The sequence below is a fragment of the Eretmochelys imbricata genome, chromosome 4 (assembly GCF_965152235.1).
Source record: "Eretmochelys imbricata isolate rEreImb1 chromosome 4, rEreImb1.hap1, whole genome shotgun sequence".
Classification (NCBI taxonomy): domain Eukaryota; kingdom Metazoa; phylum Chordata; order Testudines; family Cheloniidae; genus Eretmochelys; species Eretmochelys imbricata.
In genome coordinates this window covers 58364392-58385742 of record NC_135575.1, presented here as the reverse complement: position 1 = coordinate 58385742, position 21351 = coordinate 58364392, and the positions used below count along the sequence as shown (strand labels likewise).

The following is a 21351-nucleotide window of genomic DNA, read 5'->3' as shown; positions in this document are numbered from 1 at the left end:
GCTGGGGAGGAAGGCGCACGTGTTGCTCCGACTCTCCCTCGCGCCGTGGCCGTCCCTGCCCCAGGCGCCCCTTTACTGCGGGCCCAGCTGCGATTGAGGAGGAGGAGCGCGCGCTCCCCCAGCCCGGCCCCGCGGAAAGCCTCCAACCCCAAGAACTGAACAGCCGAGTCACCCCTCCCCCCGGCTCGCGCGTCAAACGCCGGGCGTCACGGACCCATTGTAATGTATCAAAAAAGCGCGCAGCCCCATAATCGCATAAGCCTCCCGCACGGGCGCCAGCCCCGCCGCCCACGGAACCTGGAGGGGGCTCCCCGGGCGGCAGGAGCAGCTCCCTGGCGCTGCCCCACGGTCCTCGCGCGCTGGCCGGGCTGCAGCCGCCGGCGCCCGCCTGAGCTAGCGGAACTGCCCGCGCCGAGGGTAGCCGCGGAACTCCGCGCCGCGGAGGCAGCGGGCGCTGCAGCCCGACCCCCCTCTGATCTCGCGCGGCGCCCGGCCGGCCGGCGTTCCCTCGCCCGGGGGGAGCTCGGGGCTGCGGCGGGAGCCGGTGCGAGTCTATTAGCAGGCGCGTGGTAATGATGGCGGCGCTCAGTGAGACTTTCCCTGTCGCTGGATACTACTCCCGGCTCCTGCCCGCCGCCGCGGCAGCCCCGCTCCGAGCCCGCCCTTTGCAGCAGCGCCGCCGGGCAGGGGCCAAAGGCGCGCGTGGGGCGGCCGGCGCGGCGCGGCGCGTGGGGGCGCCGCGCAGCATGGGGCTGCTGGAGCGGACGCGGAAAGAATGGTTCATTCTGGGGATCGTGCTGGTGATCGCCGTGGCGAAGCTGGAGCCCGCCGTTGGGGTGAAAGGGGGTAAGTCCGATCCCGGGCCGCGCCGGCTGCCGCCAGGGGCTCGCCAAGCCAGCGAGAGAGAGATGGGGGGCGGTGGGGGCATTGAACAGGTGCCGGCCGTGCCCTACGCGGCGCCCCTCGCCGAGCCCCCTCTCGGCTCGTTCGCAGGCAGGCAAGCGAGGGGCTGAACCCGAGCGGGTGGGGGCAGCGTCCCCTGCCGTAGATCACAAGTTTTGGGGGGAACCAGACCAACGCCGGGGTTACTTTCAGGGCACAGCATCCTGTCGCCCCAGGAATGGAGCGTTACTCCGCCAAGCGTGGCCGTTGCTTCCAGTAACTGGGCAAAATCCCCTCCCCCCACCCCCGTGGGGCGTTGGGCTGCGCAAGTTATGGGCCGCGGAGCCCCCTGCACAGGGCTCCCTTGCGGCTCCAGGGCCCACGCTGACACGTTGCACTGAGACCCGGGCGCGACTTCCGTGTGCCGGGACTGAATGGCGGTACAGTGCTAGCTACCAGCACAACCTTGCTCAGTCGGGAAGGGTGGATTTTTCTGCAGCTGTCCAACTTGAAGAGGAGGGTGGTTTTTTTGAGTGAGGTTTGTAAGTGTCTCATTGAAATATACACCAAAAGAATCCCTGATCACAAGAGAGAGGAGACACTTTAAAATGACCTAAAATGAGTCCAAAATTAAGGAACCTCCTTCCAAATGAGTGACACTAATACTGGACAAATAACATTTAATCACACTCAAGTTTTAAGCGATGGCAAATCGTATTATATAAGGGATGTGTTTCAAATGTGGGGAATTCAGTCTTGCTAGTCCCAATTTTTTTCCTGACTTTTTTTAAAGTTGTGTATAGTGTAAGGTGTTTTGTATGTAATACACAGACTGTTTTTGTATCTCCTGGAGTCAGGCCTATGTAAATCCAGGATTTCTCTGTAAATAGCTTGTCTCCAGCAATGCAGAAGTTGGGTGGATTCAGTGTAGAATCAAGCTCTCTATGAACTTTGAGATCATTGATTTGTGTAGAGGATTCAGTTTCTCCGTGACCGTCAATAATGTATATCTTTCATATGCGAGAGGAGACAGGATCTCCTCTTTTGGAGTAGAGCGTAAAGGCCTGCCTGCTTGCTACTGCAATTTTAGTCATGTCAGATTAGTACTACTAAAAGTATGAAATAAAAAGGAAAGAGATAATTTTAAAATAAGATACACTAGTTGAGTTTAGATAGTAGCGTGGTCAGAACTCCATTAGTAATGTTTAAAAATGGAGGCTGGGTTTTTGTTTTCAGCATTCCCACATGAGGCATGGTTCCTACCCCAAAAGGGTATTTGTCATTTTTATAAGAGTGAAAAATGTTAATTCCTTTGAAAGAGTGTACAAACATAGGGTTTTGATTCAGTGGGGTTCCTTGGAGGTGCCGGGGTCTGCCCATGCAGATCTAACTGCTGGATTGGGACCTTAGTGTGTTTAGAAATCATATACAGCTGGAGGTGTACTACACGGCCCCAGGGAGCCCTGTTTAGGGGTGCAGCTTGCTTTCCACTGTGCAGCCAGCCAACCTGTCAACCTGCTGGCTGGTACATGTTGCAATTCTGACCGGCCCATATGTGTGCAGCCCAGAGGTGGGAGAAGGCTCCTTATTTGCCACTTACCACTTAATATTTCCGCATTAAGGCAAGGCAGAATCTGCCTCAGGGTAACCAACAGGTATTGTATACATAGGCATACTTTTCATTGCATCATGCCTTTCATTGCTATCTCTCTCCGTTAATTAGTCTTGTTTGTTTTTGTTGTAAAATAAGAATGACATTCACTTAAATAGCAAAACTTAGTCTTTTAAACAGACTTTAAATTTAATGATCAAAGTACTCCAAATATTTCTCTACATTCTGAAATATTTAATTACTTTGGTATATTATAACTTTTTATAGTGTTATTTCTTTAAGTGGTTCACTTTGTTTCTGTGGTTTTGTTTTTTTTAGGACCACTGAAGCCAGAAATTACCATAACATATATTGCTGTTTCAGCTATATTCTTTAACAGTGGACTCTCATTAAAAACTGAGGTACTGTAAATAAGTTCTCTTTGGTTCTTTCTTATTTTATTTTAGAAGTTTGGGCTGATCTTGAACAGGCCTGAATGTAGTTAGGCACATCAAATTACTGACTCTTTTGTTGGTAGATAACTAATGGAACCATGTGAAAGTTACATGTGTACATAACTAGTTTGTGTGTTTTTAAAAAAATTACACAGCGCCGGAAGGAGAGAGGAGCAGGACATACTGAGTGAAATTCACTCACCTGTGGAGGGTCTGCACAAGACACTTTATTGTTGCAGAAATCCCACAGTCAATCTCTAGTGAGATTGAGAGGATGTAAATGGAGCCTCCATGCCTCTATGAACTACAGAGAAGGCTTAGCATCATCCGCAAATGAGGCTGACTGAGCAAGTAGCTACAGGATCCATGCTTATGATGATCCAGTGGCTTCAAACTGCTGCAGAGGTGGACGCCTAAGGGGTAGCAGTTGCTACAGCAGTTTATTGCCTGGAATAATGGTCCCAGAAGAGTTTCTCTGCAGCTCCATGGCTTGGGAACAGTTTACTAGAAGATTCTCATATATTCAGTTGTGCTTGGTGGAATGCTGAACTTCAAAGGAATATTGCTGCATTTGTGCTTTGACTCTGCTGCCACACTCAGTAGTGCTTCAGGGGTGCCTGAGCCTGTTTCAATTCTTATTCCCATTTTACTTTAAAAAAAGAAAAATTGGTGGGGGGGAAAGTCTCAAGTAGCTTAAGAAATGTTGCCTAGTTGCCTGCAAAACTTTGGTGACTGGGTGAAGGGATGCAGCAGTTTTCTGTCAAATTTGTCTGCCAGCGCATCTCAGGTGACCTTACTTGAAAGAGAACCATTGCACTTCTCTGCCTGTGCAGCCTCTCTGTTCCTTTTCACTTTGTTGGCTGATTTGATCTGTTACTTAAGAGGATAGCTTAAATAGTTCCTAATTCACCTGCTTAAGTAAGTAATTTAGCTAGCTGCAAAGCAATGATGAAATCAGTAATTTGGCTGATACTTTGTACCAGGGTTTGACAAATCTACTTACCTGCTCACCTTTGTTAAGTGGGAAGTTTCTCTTGGCTATTGAGCCAAACTATATTATTGAATTCTGCAGAACTTTAAGCTTTCATATTTTGTTTTAAGTTTCTAAGCTTATGGTTGTGAAGATAACCCTCCAAATGGGAACCAACTCTGAATTAATGCCATCCTGAGTCTATAGTCAGATTGTTCCAGCGCCACTGTTGATTCTCATGGTTTTGCTGGGTTATGGCAGCAGTGAAATTAATCTCTCTGGTTGGTTTCATTGCTGCTATTTCAGAAGCCTGTGGTTATCAGTGAAACTGTCAAGAATCATGTCAGTTTCATCCTTTCACATGGAAAACCAATTAATACTAACAGAAGCTAGCTCTGGAGTTATTCATGGGGAAGAGGACCCAAAAACAGTGGCTGGGAAGTGGTGGTGTAGTTGAGTTCTCTTCTCTCAGCAGGCAGGAATTCCTGAAGTGCAGGGAAGAAATGGAAAGGTCCTTTTTCCTTTCAGTAATTTCAAGTCTTGATGCTTCAAATTAATAAAACAGCTGCTAACTAGAAGCTGATGAGAGATGTAGCCCCACACCTTGTCCAGGGACAGTACTGTGGTAGACATGCCAGCAAGTAATTTAACTGGGAATTGGTCCTGCTTCGAGCAGGGGGTTGGACTAGATGACCTTCAGGTGTCCCTTCCAACCCTGATATTCTATGATTCTATGATTCTAAGTGAGGGTGGCAGAAGGGCTTGGCTTTTGTATCTGGCTGGTGAGGCACCTCTCCCCACGCAAATCATTTTTTGTATCTACCTTTGTCTAGTAGGTTTAGTGCTTGGCAAGTTAAGTGCCTAATAAACTTTTCAAGCCCAGCTTTGGACTTACATGGCATCTTTTCATCCAAGGACCTCAAAGCAATTTATAAACATGAATAAGGCCATATGTACACTACAAAATTATGTTGACCTAAGTTATGATGGCATACAGCCGCCATGGTAATTAAATCACTTTTGCGGGTCCACACTATACTCGTTTGTGTCATCAGTGAGCGTCCTCATTAGGAGACCTTGTACAGATTGTACTGTTAGTGTGGAGCATTGTGGGACAGCTTCTGAAAGCCAGTGACGGGTGATGTAAACAATGCAGTGTCTACATTGATGCTACGTTGACCTAGCTACGTCAACCATAACTCAATGCTGCTCTCAGAGGTGGCGTTATTAAGCTGGCACAGTGGGGCAGTTATGTCGGTGGGAGCGAAATTTTAATGTAGACTCTTAGGTCTTACTCAGGTCGATGCAAGGCAACTTACATCAGCCTAATTATCTTCCCATATTTTAATGTTACAGTATTTTGAGTTGCAGTGCAAGTTATTTTCTCTTTTGGTTTTTATCAGTTCTTGAGTGTGTGTGTACGTGTATTGGGATCACTTTGTTTTTACATTTGTTAATTTTAATGGAGCATGCATTCAGTATATTCTGTAAAATCATAAGAAACTGTACAAATTTTATGTCATTAATAGATAAAATGTTCACACTTCCAGATTTTTATTTTCATTTATAAACTAAGATATGCTTGCTTTTTTTTTTTTTTTAATATTATCCTTCATGGTTCAGTGTTATCAGGAAAACAGAACTCATGCTCAACAATGCTATTGTAGATGTGGATTCAGAAGTTCTTTACAAAGCAGTGGGCAGCTTAGTGGTATAGCTCTGTTTATGCACATACAAAAAACATCTTGGTTGTATTTTCAAAAACATGAATTACCGTAAGTAGAGAGAATTTTATATTTGTAGTAATAACTCTGTAGTCATGATACATGAGCAGAATATTTGCCCATACCATCACGCCCATTCAGCTTTCAGTTTATTGGCTGGTTTGGTCTTTGAAAGAGCTCTATTAACTAAGTCCCCACAGACCTAGAATTTGAAATCATATTCCTGAATATCTGGTTAGTGGCTACAGTTGTACAGTGGGGAATCTGACGAGTCATTGAAAAAGGTTTTACTGTGTGTATGTACTGACACACAAAAGGCCATATTGTGCTCACTGTCTTGATTAGAGGAAGGAGTGGAACTGCGCTCCCCTGTGGGAGCTTGGGTGGCACAGAAATGCCCTGAATGTCCTGATATGTTGGGGAGATAGTGTAGCTTTCTCTGTTGGCTTGTGCAGGGAGGGGTGGGGCTATGGTTTGGCAGCTTCCCCTGCCCCTTTGAGGTGTCCTGAGAGAGTAGTCTCTGCATTTTCTCAAGTGCACCAACTGAAATTCTGACAGGCCTTTTTGTGAGATGCACAACAGGGTAAAGGCTCCTTATTCACTCCTTTCCTTTGTATCCATGATATGGACTGTGACAATATGATTCAAAATGTATCCTTTGTAAGGGTCTCCTCTTAAAGGTGACCAGCAAAGACATTGAAAAACCAATAATTTTGGGGAATATATTTCTTGTAATGCAAATCTCTTCCTCCACTCCCATCTTTTCAAGTCTACAAAGGCCTAGCCTATAAGTGTGGCACCACTACATGCACTTCTACAGCAATTTTCATTAAACCTATCTTGGGTTCCTTATAGGGCATTTCCCAAAAGGTAGAAGATGATACTACTGAAAACTGTGTAATACTGTACAGTTCTAAAATCCAGCAATGGGTGGCAATTTCACACTCACCCAGACTGATTATGGGGTGAGTGTGACATTGCCACCCATACACTGTACAAGGGGTCTTGGACTGGCCGAGTGAATGATCTGTGGTGGGACACAACTTTTCGGACCTGGCAAGAAATAAGACGGAATGTACAAATGGCCAGATAATTCTCTTATTCTAATTATTTGGGATTTTAGCATATGTAATAGTTTTTTTTTTTTTTTAAAAACCATTGCTTTTAAAATAGCTATACTTTAATCACCTTCTGTATTCTTTCACCTCATCTGGTCTTTAAAAAAATTCTTTCCTTTGCTGGTGATGAACCCTCTATTCATCTTTGTTCTCCTTGTTGAAGAAAAGATGACCACGTACTGTGATGAGACTACCTGTAGTGCAGTAGTTGATATGCAATGCTGGTTAAGAAGATGCTATTCTAATGCTTCTTCACAGATTGTATTGCATTGTGATCAGTCTCACATGGATAAAGAGGCCCTTTTTCTTACTGACGATTTTCCATTCTTTAAAAATATTTTCACTTCTTAGAGGTCTTATGTGTTGAAACAAAAAATTAATATATTGTTTCTTTTGTGATAATATTGTCAGTGTATATTATAAATCCCTGTTTTCAGGGCTACGTGACTTCCTGAGAACACCTTGCAAATAAAAAAAAGGGGCAGATTTTTAGATCAAATGTTTTGTGGGTTTTTGTTTTTGTTTTTTTTTAATCAAGTTTGAGGGAAACACTTTTGGTTTGTTAAGAGAAGGCAAAAATACCTGACAAGGTTCCGATGCTGAATCCCTTATATTTCTAAAACTTTTATTTTCTTCAGTGGTGGATAAAGATGCAGTATTTGACCTTCGTGTGGGTCTCAAAGCTTGTTTGTTTGTTTTTTATTTATAAATTGCCTTTTTCTTAAAGGTGACTAAATTTTAAAATTAAAAATTTCAACAGGCCCTTACTCTTTAAGCTGCTTGAAAAAGAATCCACTGCCAGCTGATACAAATTTACGTTTTAAAAAGTGACTACTATGTATGTGCAATGAACTAGACTTTCTACATTTTTTAAAATGTAGAATCTGACATATCTAACCTAATTAAAGATAGCTGGAGAAACCTAACAAATTAGCTTTCTCATAAGAGTTACATTAGATATCAGTTAAGTAAAGTGACTGAAAAGTACTCCAGTGTTTTTCTGAGGGAGACAGCTAAATAGGTTAGGGTGATCCATTTCCATTCAGATTTATTACATTCAGAAAGAGTTGATCTGACAACAAGAATTTTTCTTTTGTTTGAAAGGAAATGTATATACAAAACTACTAAGAGAATTGTTGCACAACAAGAGTACCAATGCGAAGAGACACATAGTTAAGAGGGAAATATGTAATAATCTTCAATCACCCTTGTGAAGTGCTTTGAGGTTCTCTGATGAAAGATGCTGTGTAACAACAAAGTCTTATTTATTTTTCCTGCACCCAGCTGAATTTTGCTCCTCACTTCTCTGAATTTTCTTGCTTTTGTTAGTTTGTCATAGCCTCAGCGTTCTTTCTGTGTAGTTCTTCCAAACCTTAATATTACTTGGTACGAATTTGCCGTCGATGGTTCTGGTGTATGTCAGTTTTTAAGCATTTCTGGGATGCTGAACAAATAAAAACTGACGCTGAATTAATTTGCTGTGTGAGTTTTAACTTTTCACTAGAGAAAACATACCTGTGAGTCTTTCTGCAGTGTAAAGGCCCTTTTCTGTTGGCATGCAAGAGACTTACACTCTTGTTGGCTCTATTTAGACTAGAGAAACTTTTAAAACTGTCTCCATATTGATTACATTAGTTCATCTCCCTTGTGGTATTCATAGAATCATAGAATATCAGGGTTGGAAGGGACCTCAGGAGGTCATCTAGTCCAACCCGCTGCTCAAAGCAGGACCAATCCCCAATTTCTGCCTCAGATCCCTAAATGGCCCCCTCAAGGATTGAACTCACAACCCTGGGTTTAGCAGGCCAATGCTCAAACCAGTATTAACAGTGGGAGCCTTAGTGTTGACGGGCTGTCAGCTGACACAGTTCTTGGAAGGGTGACAGAGCCAGAGATTTTTCTGCACTAACCTACCATAATGGGAGCTGAGCTGGTGTTAGCAACAGTGAGAAATATTTTGACAAAAGACCCTTTAGTAGGCAGAGTCTTGGTGTTAATGGTTTTGAAGGGGAGAATAGACTTCTAAAAGACTTAGAATGCGTGCATTTTTGTCTTAATGTAAAGGTGACCCTATTTCAAACAGCCCAAATGTGAACTTACCTTTGCTGTTATGACTGCAGCTTCCTCTCTTCTTGTTTTGCAGGAGCTGACAAGTGCTTTGATGCATGTGAAACTACACCTTTTTGTCCAGATCTTTACACTTGTGTTCTTCCCAACAGCAATATGGCTTTTTCTTCAAGTGTTATCAGTCACACCTATAAATGAATGGCTTTTAAAAGGGTATGTTTAAACATATTAGAGTGAAATATATTATGGCTACTTATTAAGGGCTGCTGTACCAGTAATATGTGTTTAACAGTTATATAGTGAAGAGATTTCACTGTGTAGTTTCATGCTTTGACACTTGCTATTGAAGAAGTACACATAAGATTATCCTTTCAGAATTATGGTCTCATGTTTAGAAAGACTTGTCAGCTAATTTCATTTGTAGGGAGCTTGCAACAGATCAGCTTTCTCTTTGACATGCAGTCTGTCGAAACTGCTATGCTTGATTTCAAGACGTATGGAAAAAAGTGATTGCTGAAGAGAGGCTTAAATCTATGAATACTTTTAAAAAAGCACAATATGTGGCGTATGTGTTACAAGTATTGTGTGTATTTAGCATCACACTGTACACATCCAGATGATTGTTCAATATTGGTTCTTCCGCCAAGTTGTGGAAAAAAAATTAGAGTTTTTATGTTGGAACAAATCTCTTATTCTTTGAAATGATGAATTAAGTAGTGGCTGTTTATCATGAGAATAAAAGGCATTGTCTTAAATGAATTTTTAATCTTCAAACAAATGTTTGTAGCTACAAAGTGACACCATAAATGATATGATAATAAACAGTACAAAAAATCCTAAAATAGAGAAGCATCAAAATCAGACTTATATAGCAAGAATCACCAGGCGTTGCTGTGTAAATAAAATATAAAAATAAACTATTGTGTTAGAAATATCCCAGTTGTAAATAGAGAGCAGTGCTGTTCCATCCACTGGAAAGAAACCCCATTGTTCCAATAGTGTGGTGTTGCTTCAGAACAATCCTCCGTGTAAGTATCTTAGTTGTAAAGCTGCACATGTGTGTATGTCCTTAAAATAGAGCTGTTTTTGCTGTTTGTTTCAGTATTTCTCCAGACTGTTCTGTTTTTCTAAGTATAAAGTGGTGCACACATTACAAGTGACGTTGAATTTGAGACAACAAAAACATCATTTAGGAAATGTTAGCGCTGTTCCTCATAATGGTGTCAATAGATCAGTTGGAGTAGAAGCATGCCAGTGTATCAGAATTAATTTAGACTTGGTGAAGCATAAAAACAGTTACAGTGAATATGAGTGCAAAGGTTTTGCACCAGCGAGACCGGAGACAGGCTTTCTTATCGTCATAGCCTGTCAAAATTCAGTCCTAACACAGAACAGTCTCATTTGCTAGACTGCCAAGTGCAAGGAGTTTTGATTCCTCTCTTCCCACTCTCTGCATTACCATCCCCATTCCCCTCTTCCTTTTGATGACATTTTTCATGCCGATCTAGTCCTTAAGGGATGCATTCTTATCTTAATACACAGGGGTATATACATGCAACTTCCTAAACGCTGTTTTTCTCTCAAATTTGCATTTACGGCCATTTTTACACAGGGATCTAATGAGCAAATATGCTTTTTGTGATGCTTATCAATGCTTTTAGAGAGCCACCATCAACTTGCCAGACTGTTTATATATATATATATATATATATATATATATATATATATATATATATATATATATATTGCCTCTTAAAAATAAATAAATAAAAATTTAGAGCTGATCCCGCAAAAACACCAAATGCTTTTAACTCCAACTGGCATTATTAGGCGTTGAGGGCACTCACCACCTCAAAGGAGGTACTCCAAACCTGGCATGACTGGATCCATATAACGCTCCTTTCCATCATCTGCCGTTTCCTTCTCTAACAATGGTAACTGTGACTGAATTGATCATCCTTTATCCATTCCTTCTCATTTATATTTTTTCTCATGTTTCTAAGCATTCACTAACAGCAAATCTATTCTGTAATGTAGTTTCTTTCTGTGCTGGCTTATAAAGTGATATTAACACCAAAGGTGTATTGATACTACATCTCTGAGTGTGAGCTAACACTTTAAAATTCATAGTAGTTAATGTCTAGAGATGGCCTTGAACCAGAACAGTGGGTCAGAAACACAAATACTGGAAAGTTTAAGTTGGGCCCATTATCAGTTAAGAGCCTTAGCTGGTTTTGTTGCCCTTACCAGCCTCAAGTCCTAATGGGCGGAGTCTGAACTCTTGTTGCATATCTTGTAAAACCAGAGGCACTACTTTTGTAAGCTTAGCGACTGAATAGAAGATGCCCTGCAAGATTAGGGTATTGTGATCTTACTGATGTAATGCCTGCAACATTGCATATGTAATATAAAACTTATTTAAGCCATAGTAGCTACCATTGTCCTGGTACGTGAACTCAAGATCCCTTACTTTCAAAAGACACACTGTCAAGTATTTAGGCCTAAAACTTAACCTCCTAAATTTATAGTAATCTGCTGTGGCATGTTCTTATAGTAAATATATAATTAAAATAATCAATGATTAATTTTTGTACATTTTACTATTTTTGTGGGATGTACTTAAAACAAACAAAAAGCTTACCTGCTGTTTTTCTCTTGTGCTCACTCTGCAGTAGCATTCACAATATACTATACACATTACTAAAGCATCATTGATGCACAAACGAGGACGTGAGCAACACAGCTATTTTAGTTTCTGCGTCCCTAAAAATTAGGGGGAAAAGCAATTGATGTTTGACTAATAGATGTAGAAAAAACCAGTAAGGAAGAAAATGTTTATCTTCAGTCTTCTGAGAGTTTTAAGAGAGAGTGAAAATACATATGAAGATGAAACACTTGACAACTTCTCTAAACATACAATAAATAAAAATTTTAGTGGTGTTTTTAAAATATGTTTTAACTAAAAGTAGAAGAGGACAATGTGAATCTAAAATAATGAACCTACATCTTCTCCCTCTGCCACCTTCTTAATGGTCCATGTTTTTAGAACATGGTATCTTCTATAGAAAAATAAATGCATACGTCTTATGTTGCATATTTTCCATTATAGATGTGGTGTTTCAAAGCACTTTACACACATAAATAAATCAAGACTCAATTTTGTGAATTGTAAGCGTTATAATCTCCATGGTACAGATGGGGAAACAGAGTCACTAAGAGGTTAACTGATTTATTCAGGATCACAGAGCAGGGATGATCACAGTGCCATGGATGATAACAGAACACGTAAAAGTCTTGCTTCCTAGTGCTGTGCTCTAACCACTAGACAGTTGAGCTTGTGATAAATAATCATTTTTGTTCAGCTTTGATGGTTGTTTAGTGCTAGTGTCTTGCAGTGAATATTGCATTTCCTTTTTTGTGTTTAGTTTGCAGACAGTAGGCTGTATGCCGCCTCCTGTGTCTTCTGCAGTGATTTTAACCAAAGCTGTTGGTGGAAATGAGGTGAGTTTTTATTTTATTCACAATTGATTTTATTTGTTGTTGATTTATACAAAGAACTTTTGTGTAATCAAAGTCATGTGCTAAAATGTACAGCCTGGTGAAATAGAGCTTTTCATATTATTACAGTTTATGAAGACTCTCAAACTTAAAGCATGGATATGAAAAAAGGCAAATTTAAATTTATCATGTAAACTGGGGTTCTCAAAGTGGGGGGGGTTGGGACCCCTCGGGGGTTCATGAGGTTATTACATGGGGGGTTGCGAGCTATCAGCCTTCACCCCAAACCCCGCTTTGCATCCAGCATTTAAAATGATGTTAAATATATAAAAAAGTGGTTTTAATTTATAAGGGGGGCACACTCAGAGGTTTGCTATTTGAAAGGCGTCACCAGTACAGAAGTTTGAGAACCACTGGTGTAACATCCTGACAAACTCCTGTGGCTATTGAGCCCGCTGTTGCTACAAAGTAATATAATCACATCCATCTCTATTATGGTTTATTTCTCCTTCCCCGACCAGTTTGTGTATTTATTCACCTGTTGTATATTGTCTGAATCTTAGATAGTGAGCTCCCTGGGGCAGGGACAGTCTCTATGGTGGTTGTTTGTACAGTGCTTAGTATTATGAGGCCCTAAGCCCTCTTTAGGATCCTGAGGCAATACAAATAATTATTACACACAAAAAGCTACATTTAAAAGACCCTTCAAGGGTTGTAAAGTCAAGTGCTCAGAAAGTTAGGAAATGCCAGAATAAGCAACAGACAACTTTAATTAAATCCCCTTGTGCGTATGCAGTATGATGCAGTCTTTAATTACATGCTCATGTACTGTTTTTTTGCCCAGGATCCCTACCTTATTTAGTGCTCATGATGGACAATGCTCACTGAATGGATAGCTGTTCATTACTTTTTTCTCTCCTCATTTACTGCACGCTATTCAAACCCTGCTCTGAAGTCAGAATTATTAATTTCCTCTTTGGCTTTTCTGTTGTACTTATTGCTATAGTATCTGAGTACTTCAAAAATATTCACGTTTGTTTTCATTGCACACCAGTGAGATTTGGAGGGGGAGGGTATTATCCCCATTTCACAGATGGGGGAATTGAGGCCCAGATGTTTACAGGAGTCTAAGTCTCATTTTTCAAATGGATTTAGGCACTTATGAGTCTAAATACCACAGATAGTGTATGGGTTTAGACTCCTAAGTGCCTAAGTCCCTTTTGAAGATGAGACATAGGCTCTTAAATCAGTTAGGCATTGTGCTGCTGACTAAAGCAATGCCTGAATAGCTTTAAAAATCAGGACAAGAGAGATTAAGGGTAGGTCTACACGACCCACTGGATTGGTGGGTAGCGATCGATATATTGGGGTCGATCACGATAAATCGATCCCCGAGTGCTCTCCCATCGACTCCAGAACTCCAGCGCTGTGAGAGGCACAAGCGGAGTCAACAGCAGAGTGGCGGCAGTCGACTCATCGCTGTGAAGATGCCACGGTAAGTCGATCTAGGTATGTCGACTTCAGCTATGCTGTTCTCATAGCTGAAGTTGCGTACCTTACATCGACTCTCCCCCTAGTGTAGACCAGGGCTAAGATCAAAAGTATCAACTGAGAAGCTCTAGAACTAATTTTTAGGTGTCCAGGACCTGGTTTTTCTTAGCAAACTTAATTCTGGCATTTTCTAACTTTTGAGTACTTTGCAACTTTAATAATGTTCTTTTAATGTAGGGGTTTTTAAAGTGTAATTTCCTAGGTTTTTTGTTTTTGTTTTAAAGCAAGCTGGTGAAACAGAAGGTCAGTCGTGAACCATCGTATTGACACCCCCATGGGTTATCAGCAAGGCTGGAACTTTTAAATCCTCTGCCACTTGAGCTCACTGAGCAACTTATAGCGGTAGTACGTTGTCATCCTTTGTGTGGACCAGGTTAGAGGGGGATGAGACATATGCTTTGCCAGTGGGTTGCGCGCACATTTTCTGATGTCAGGATTGGTGAAGCTTGGGTGTCTTGGTTCCACACTAGGTTCTGGAGGGGAGTGTGGTCTAGTGGTCACATTTCTGCCTCTGTTCCCCCGAGCCGGACCCTTTCTGCCCTGTCCCCTCCAGACAGTCCCTATCTCAATCATCTCTGCCTGCCCCCCTTACCTTCTTGTCTCTTTGCCTAGCCAGTCCTAGTCTCCACCCCCATCTCGGATTTCACATCTTAATACCGATTTCCCTCACTAGCTCATTGTCCCAATCTATTCCCTCACCTTCCTCCCTACCATGTCTGGCTCTTGTCCCTTCTGCATTCAAGTCAGGGTGCATTCTCCTCCAGACTCCCTGGGGACCAGAAACGGGAGCATTGAAAGCACAGAAGAGACAATCTCTCTGACAAATTTCTGACAAATTCTACAGAGAATGTGCAATTATTTGTGGTTTACAGCATGGCCAGATTCTGGCTCTTTTGCTGCATGGGAACAGCAAAAGGCAAATGACTGACGCCAGGGCAATGCTTCCTGCCAAATTTCAGTCCTTTGCCCCAAAGCACGGAGGTTCTAGAGCTTCTCAGCTGAATGGTTATGAGAATTTTTTAATGTAGGAAAAACAATGTATTTTTCTCTGTCACTGAAATCACCTCTGATCTGTGAAGTTGTATTCAATACCTGAAGCAAAATTCAGCTTGCATGGTGGTAGTGATTGTTGACTGTTATCCCTTCTAGTCTACTGTTGTCTCATCAAGCACTGATTCATCTTCTTACATGATCCTTCTTACTGAGTTAGAGACTTGTTAGGGCTTCAGTAGATTTTATAAGGGTAAAGAATGGAGAGGGTGGTGGATAGTTGCAATATGTTAGTAAGAAACATGAAGTGGTGAGTAGAGATGCCTAGTTTGAAATAGCAGGCATTATTGAGTCTGTCTGGATTCAAGTACTGAGAGGAAAAAGAACCGTGAGTCTTTAAAGGAAGCATTAGACAGTGTGGCCTAAGACAGAGCACTTGACTGGGACACAGGAGACCTGGGTTCTATTTCCAGCAGGCCTGTGGCAGAGATGGGTAACTTTGAGCAACTCACTTCACTGTTCAGTGCCTCAGTTTCTCCATCTTTAAAAATGCGGGTAAAGGTGCTTATCTTCTTTGTGAAGCACTTTGAGCTCTTCTAATGGAAAAACACCATATAAGAAACTCATTAGATAAATGCTATTTTTTTATTATTATTAGGTCTAGATAAGAGCAAGTAAGTATTTGTTAAAATGCTTGGGGAGATAGCTAACACCATTAAGCTAGAAGCCACTGGGATAACTGGAGATTTTGAAGCATAATAATTGGGAAAACTTGGTCATGAAATTATGAAGATAAAGGGAGGATTTTTTAAAAAAAAATTTATAAGGATCTATTTTTATATCCGCATATGTACTAGAGGGGACATACTTTTGTTGAATAAGGAGGGTACGGTAAGTGAATTTAATCTTAAGGGTAGTTTGAGTAACTAATTGAGCTTTGTTCATTGATTCTAAATTTCAGCTGTACTGTGATTTTTGGTGCAAAACCAGGTAAATTTAAAAATCCAGTGTCAGTAAAATGAGGAATTTAATTAGGAGCATAAATTGGCATTTATAAAATTATAATATCTACCAATATTTATGTATTTATTTCTGTTTTGGTCTAAAGAAACTCTAGACCAAAGAATGACCACCAAAGTGCTGGGTGCCCTTAATGCACATTTAAGAACACAATGATTCAGAAGTTACAGAACATAAAACCATCAAAAGCAGTAACACTTCTCCATCTTCCCTCACTTCACACATCATTTGGTCACTAAACACATGACCCGTACAGCATGAAACCTCTAGTGCACTCCACTACCTCTGCCATCCACAATGCCTGCTCAAACAGATTGGCTTTGCAAGAGCACCTGGAAAACCAACAAATTGGGGCTATTTCAGAGTTTGAGGGTCAGAGCACTTCAGAAGAAACTAGCTTTTATGGGAAGCCTGCTGCCAGTAGTCTCCTGCCTTTTATAGTGAGGGGGGAATCAAGATTGAGGGCCTCTGCTGGTTGCAACTGTGGCATTATGATATGGGGGAGGTATTCTCTCAAGTAGATGGCCTCAAACTCTTTAGGGTTTTGTAGGTCAAAATCAACATCTTAGACTCCACTCTGATATGTGGATGAATGGCAACTTGTTTAAGGTATTTGGGAGCAAAAGTAGAGCTCATAAAAATTTTAGGGAGGAATAAACTTTACAGTTTTTTAAGAGAGAAATAAGGGAAATGCAAAGGGGTATGCAAAAGAGAAAAATGGAGTTCAAGTGTCTGGGATGTGAAGATCAATAATAAAATATATTTAAAATACTGTATTGGAGTTCAGAGGGTGGCAAAAGGGGGAATCCAGTGAGGCCATTAAGAAGCTGGGAGAGCAAAATGGTTCTTGAGGGTTTCAAGAAGAGACAGCAGCTGTTCCTTTTCTGCAGATATTAGATGTAAGGGTAGTCATGAATGGCAGTTTTTTTTTCTCTTCCTGCTGCAGGAGATGCTGCACCTGTTGCTGATTAGAAAGAATAGCCTTCTCTGTAGGTCCCCCAGTTCATATCTGTTGGGGCAGTTGGGAGGGTCGACAGTGTCAACTCATCCTCATATGTACCTCTGTTCATCTCCCTTTGAAAGAGGCCACACAAATCTTGAGAGTGGGCCATCCTCTCAACTCTCTCTCTGCTCTTGTTCCCTCCTTCCATTTAGCTTTCTCACTAATTTCCCTTTCTTCTTCTATCATTTCCCTCTGTGCACTGATATGTTCATCAATGCTACAAACAAAATTCTAAAACAGCTGCTGCTTATGTCACAAATCATTTAGTTTATTTGGAAAACTAATTTCAGGTCCATGTGTAAATGCGTTGTGTGTAGGAAAACTCTGCTCCCATGAATGCTGGCAGAAAGTAAATACAAAAGGGGCTATTGTGAAAATGACGCATCAAGATCTAATATTTATTTGAGATGTTTGCCACACTATTTGTGTGGCTATACCGTTAATAATTTTTGGGAAATCTCTTGGTACAGGGGAAATACTAGAGAAGGATGGTCATGGAATGAAAACACAGAATTGAAAGAGAGATCTGTTTTCAAATTCCAGCTCTGCCAGCATGCCAGACTCTCATCATGGCCTTGGGAATACCACTAAGGGCCAGACTATTAAAGGTATTTAGATGCCTAAAGATGCAGAATAGGTGCCTGATGAGATTTTCAAAAGCACCTAGGGGCTTATCTCCCATTGATTTTTTTGTTTAAAGAGTAAGGCACTTTTGTAAATCATACAAGATGATTATCTGCACCTAAATACCTTTAAAACTCTGCCCTAAATCTCTCTCTGTTTCTGTAAAATGGGGATTATAATTTTACCAACATTACAGGGAGTTGCGAATTCATAAAAGAGCTTTGAGATCTTCAGATGGAAGATTCTATGGAAGTGCAAAATATTATTAAAAGGTGTTTGGCAGAGAGCAAGTATAGTCCTTTCTTTGAAAAAAGAGGCTGAAAATTAGATTTGTAAGCCTATCATATTTTTTTGGAAAAAACAATTTGAGATGACTTTTATGGGCAGCATAATGACACATTTTGAAAAGTTTAATTTACTACACAAGAGTCAGGATAGTATTGTGCAGATAAATCACATCAGACAATTTGTGTTATGGAAGACTGACCCTTTACTACTTCACAAGAGGAAATTGTAGAAGTGATTTTTTTTGTTTTGTTTTTTATTTTGACAGTAAATTAAAAAAACTGTAGTCTAAATAACTCCTTAATTTTAGTAAAATTGACTTCTATTTTTGTATGTTCCTCCTGGCTTTGTATATACTGGATTTGGTGCTTCCAAAATAAGATGCTGCTATATATTCAAGGCAGAGGACTTGTAAATACAAAAGACTGAAATACAATGAAAAAGCTAATAAATGTATTCCAGGACCAAGATAATTGGGGAAAATACTAAAACTGATTTTTAAATTTTGTTTATTTAAGGATGTGTAAAAGATAAAAACCAAATTGTAAAATGAAAGGTATACAAATAGTTATTTTCTCTTTGATTTCTTTCCTGAAAGGCTATGTACAAATAAATAAACGAATAGTTTTAACTGATATTTTAAAATGAACTGCATGAAAGTTGTCACACTGGCAAATAAATACTGGAAAATTCCAATGATTTTTTTTATTAAAAACAAACAAAAAAGGTGAACCCTAACAACATGGTAAAGTCAGAAGAAAGATATTGATTTTTCTAAAAATATCAGAAAGCTTCTTTGAACTGTGTGTATATGTACATTAACCTTTTAAAAACAAAATACTATGACTTTAAAGGAATGTGCAAGCCTTAATGTTTTGTGTTTCTTACTTTGTACCACTGTGTGGGGTATTATTTGACACTGGATGGTAACGCACAAATATTATGAAAGAAGATCACTTAAGACCTGTACAGGAAATATGCATATTGCAATGTTTGGCTTCCTTCTCTAATATAACCTTTTTGTGATGGAATGTTAAATCTTCTCAAGTGATCTTTCCGAAGATGTTATGAAATGTAACTGTAACCTGGAAGCTATAGTATGTGTTAAAGGATATTTTTCAGATTTTGGCATATGTGTGGAGGGTGTGGGGTCGGGAAGAGTGCAGGACTAGTCCTGAAGGGCTGCATTTGTGAAAAGCTTTAGTTAAGCTGCACTGTACACGTACACATGCAGAGAAATAACTATGAGCATGCACTTCAGGTATACATAGGGAACTGCCTATTGTTACTGAGAAGTGGTCCATCTCCTGTATTCTGGTATTATTTTCTATACATCCTAATATGGTGTTTACATTTTTCACCACTGCTTTGCTTTGAGCAAATAGCTTTTATTTTACTGTCAGATGAGGCTCAGTTGTTTGTACCCATCAGTGCATATGAGTAGTCCGAATTGTGACTTACAAATCTGGACTTAATGTGCCACAGTATCCGTTAAGAACCTCTAAAGTTCCTCACAGTCTTCTCAAGTCTTGACTAACCTAAAACATATTGATATCTGCAATTTTTTCTCCCACACTGTTTATATGTATTTAACAGCAGTAGTTCTAGTACAGATCCATAGGATGCCTCCTGTTAACCTTGTGAAAAGTTGAAAATTGACCACTTAGTCATACTCTTTGTTTTTGCGAAGAGGACGACTTGTGATACCTTAGAGACTAACAAATTTATTTGAGCATAAAGCTATGGTGAGCTACAGCTCCACTGCATCACTTCATCGGATGCATGCAGTGGAAAATACAGTGGGGAGATTTATATACACGGAGAACACGAAACAATGGGTGTTACAATACACACTGTAATGAGAGATCAGGTAAGGTGAGCTATTACCAGCAGGAGAGCTGTGGGGGGGAATCTTTTGTAGTGATGATCAAGGTGGCCATTTCCAGCAGTTGACAAGAACGTGTGAGGAACAGTGTGGGAGGGGAATAAACACAGGGAAATAGTTTTACTTTGTGTAATGACACATTCACTCCCAGTCTTTATTCAAGCCTAAGTTAATTGTATCCAGTTTGCAAATTAATTCCAATTCAGCAGTCTCTCGTTGGAGTCTGTTTTTGAATTTTTTTGTTGAAGAATTGCCACTTTTAGGTCTGTAATCGAGTGACCAAAGAGATTGAAGTGTTCTCCAACTGGTTTTTAAATGTTATAATTCTTGATGTCTGATTTGTGTCCATTTATTCTTTTACGTAGAGACTGTCCAGTTTGACCAATGTACATGGCAGAGGGGCATTGCTGGCACATGATGGCATATATGACGTTGGTAGATGTGCAGGTGAACGAGCCTCTGATAGTGTGGCTGATCTGATTAGGCCCTATGATGGTGTCCCCTGAATAGATATGCGGACACACTTGGCAACGGGCTTTATTGCAAGGATAGGTTCCTGGGTTAGCGTTTTTGTTGTGTGGTGTGTAGTTGCTGGTGAGTATTTGCTTCCGGTTGGGGAGCTGTCTGTAAGCAAGGACGGGCCTGTCTCCCAAGATCTGTGAGAGTGTTGGGTCGTCCTTCAGGATAGGTTGTAGATCCTTGATGATGCGTTGGAGAGGTTTTAGTTGGGGGCTGAAGGTGACGGCTAGTGGCGTTCTGCTATTTTCTTTGTTGAGCCTGTTCTGTAGTAGGTAACTTCTGGGTACTCTTCTGGCTCTGTCAATCTGTTTCTTCGCTTCAGCAGGTGGGTATTGTAGTTGTAAGAACGCTTGATAGAGATTTTGTAGGTGTTTGTCTCTGTCTGAGGGGTTGGAGCAAATGCGATTGTATTGTAAAGCTTGGCTGTAGATAATGGATCATGTGGTGTGGTCTGGATGAAAGCTGGAGTCATGTAGGTAGGCATAGCGGTCAGTAGGTTTCCTGTATAGGGTGGTGGTCATGTGACCATCGTTTATTAGCACCATAGTGTGTAGGAAGTAGATCTCTTGTGTGGACTGGTCCAGGCTGAGGTTGATGGTGGGATGGTATATGCCATCATGTGGCAGCAATGCCCCTCTGCCATGTACATTGGCCAAACTGGACAGTCTCTACGTAAAAGAATAAATGGACACAAATCAGACGTCAAGAATTAAAACATTCAAAAACCAGTCGGAGAACACTTCAAACTCTTTGGTCACTCAGTTACAGACCTAAAAGTGGCAATTCTTCAACAAAAAAACTTCAAAAACAGACTCCAACGAGAGACTGCTGAATTGGAATTAATTTGCAAACTGAATACAATTAAGTTAGACTTGAATAAAGACTGGGAGTGGATGTGTCATTACACAAAGTAAAACTATTTCCCTGTGTTTATTCCCCTTTTCCCCCGCCTCCCCCCCACTGTTCCTCACATGTTCTTGTCAACTGCTGGAAATGGCCCATCTTGATCATCACTACAAAAGGTTCCCCCCCTGCTCTCCTGCTGGTAGTAGCTCACCTAAGCTGATCACTCTCTTTACAGTGTGCATGGTAACACCCACTGTTTCATGTTCTCTGTGTATATAAATCTCCCCACTGTATTTTCCACTGCATGCATCTGATGAAGTGCG

The 21351-nt window shown here is 40.8% G+C and overlaps 1 protein-coding gene across 2 annotated transcripts in view; it reads left to right on the top strand.

Moving 5' to 3' along the window:
* The first annotated feature begins 401 nt into the window (after positions 1-401).
* Positions 402-21351, top strand: part of SLC10A7 (solute carrier family 10 member 7) — a 197545-nt gene continuing 176595 nt past the window's right edge. For both annotated transcript variants that reach the window (XM_077815348.1, XM_077815347.1), the window contains exons 1-4: positions 402-846; positions 2813-2895; positions 8884-9020; positions 12233-12308. In XM_077815348.1, the coding sequence (XP_077671474.1) occupies positions 573-846; positions 2813-2895; positions 8884-9020; positions 12233-12308 (570 nt within the window). In that variant the 5' untranslated portion in view covers positions 402-572. The remainder of the gene's footprint in view (positions 847-2812; positions 2896-8883; positions 9021-12232; positions 12309-21351) is intronic.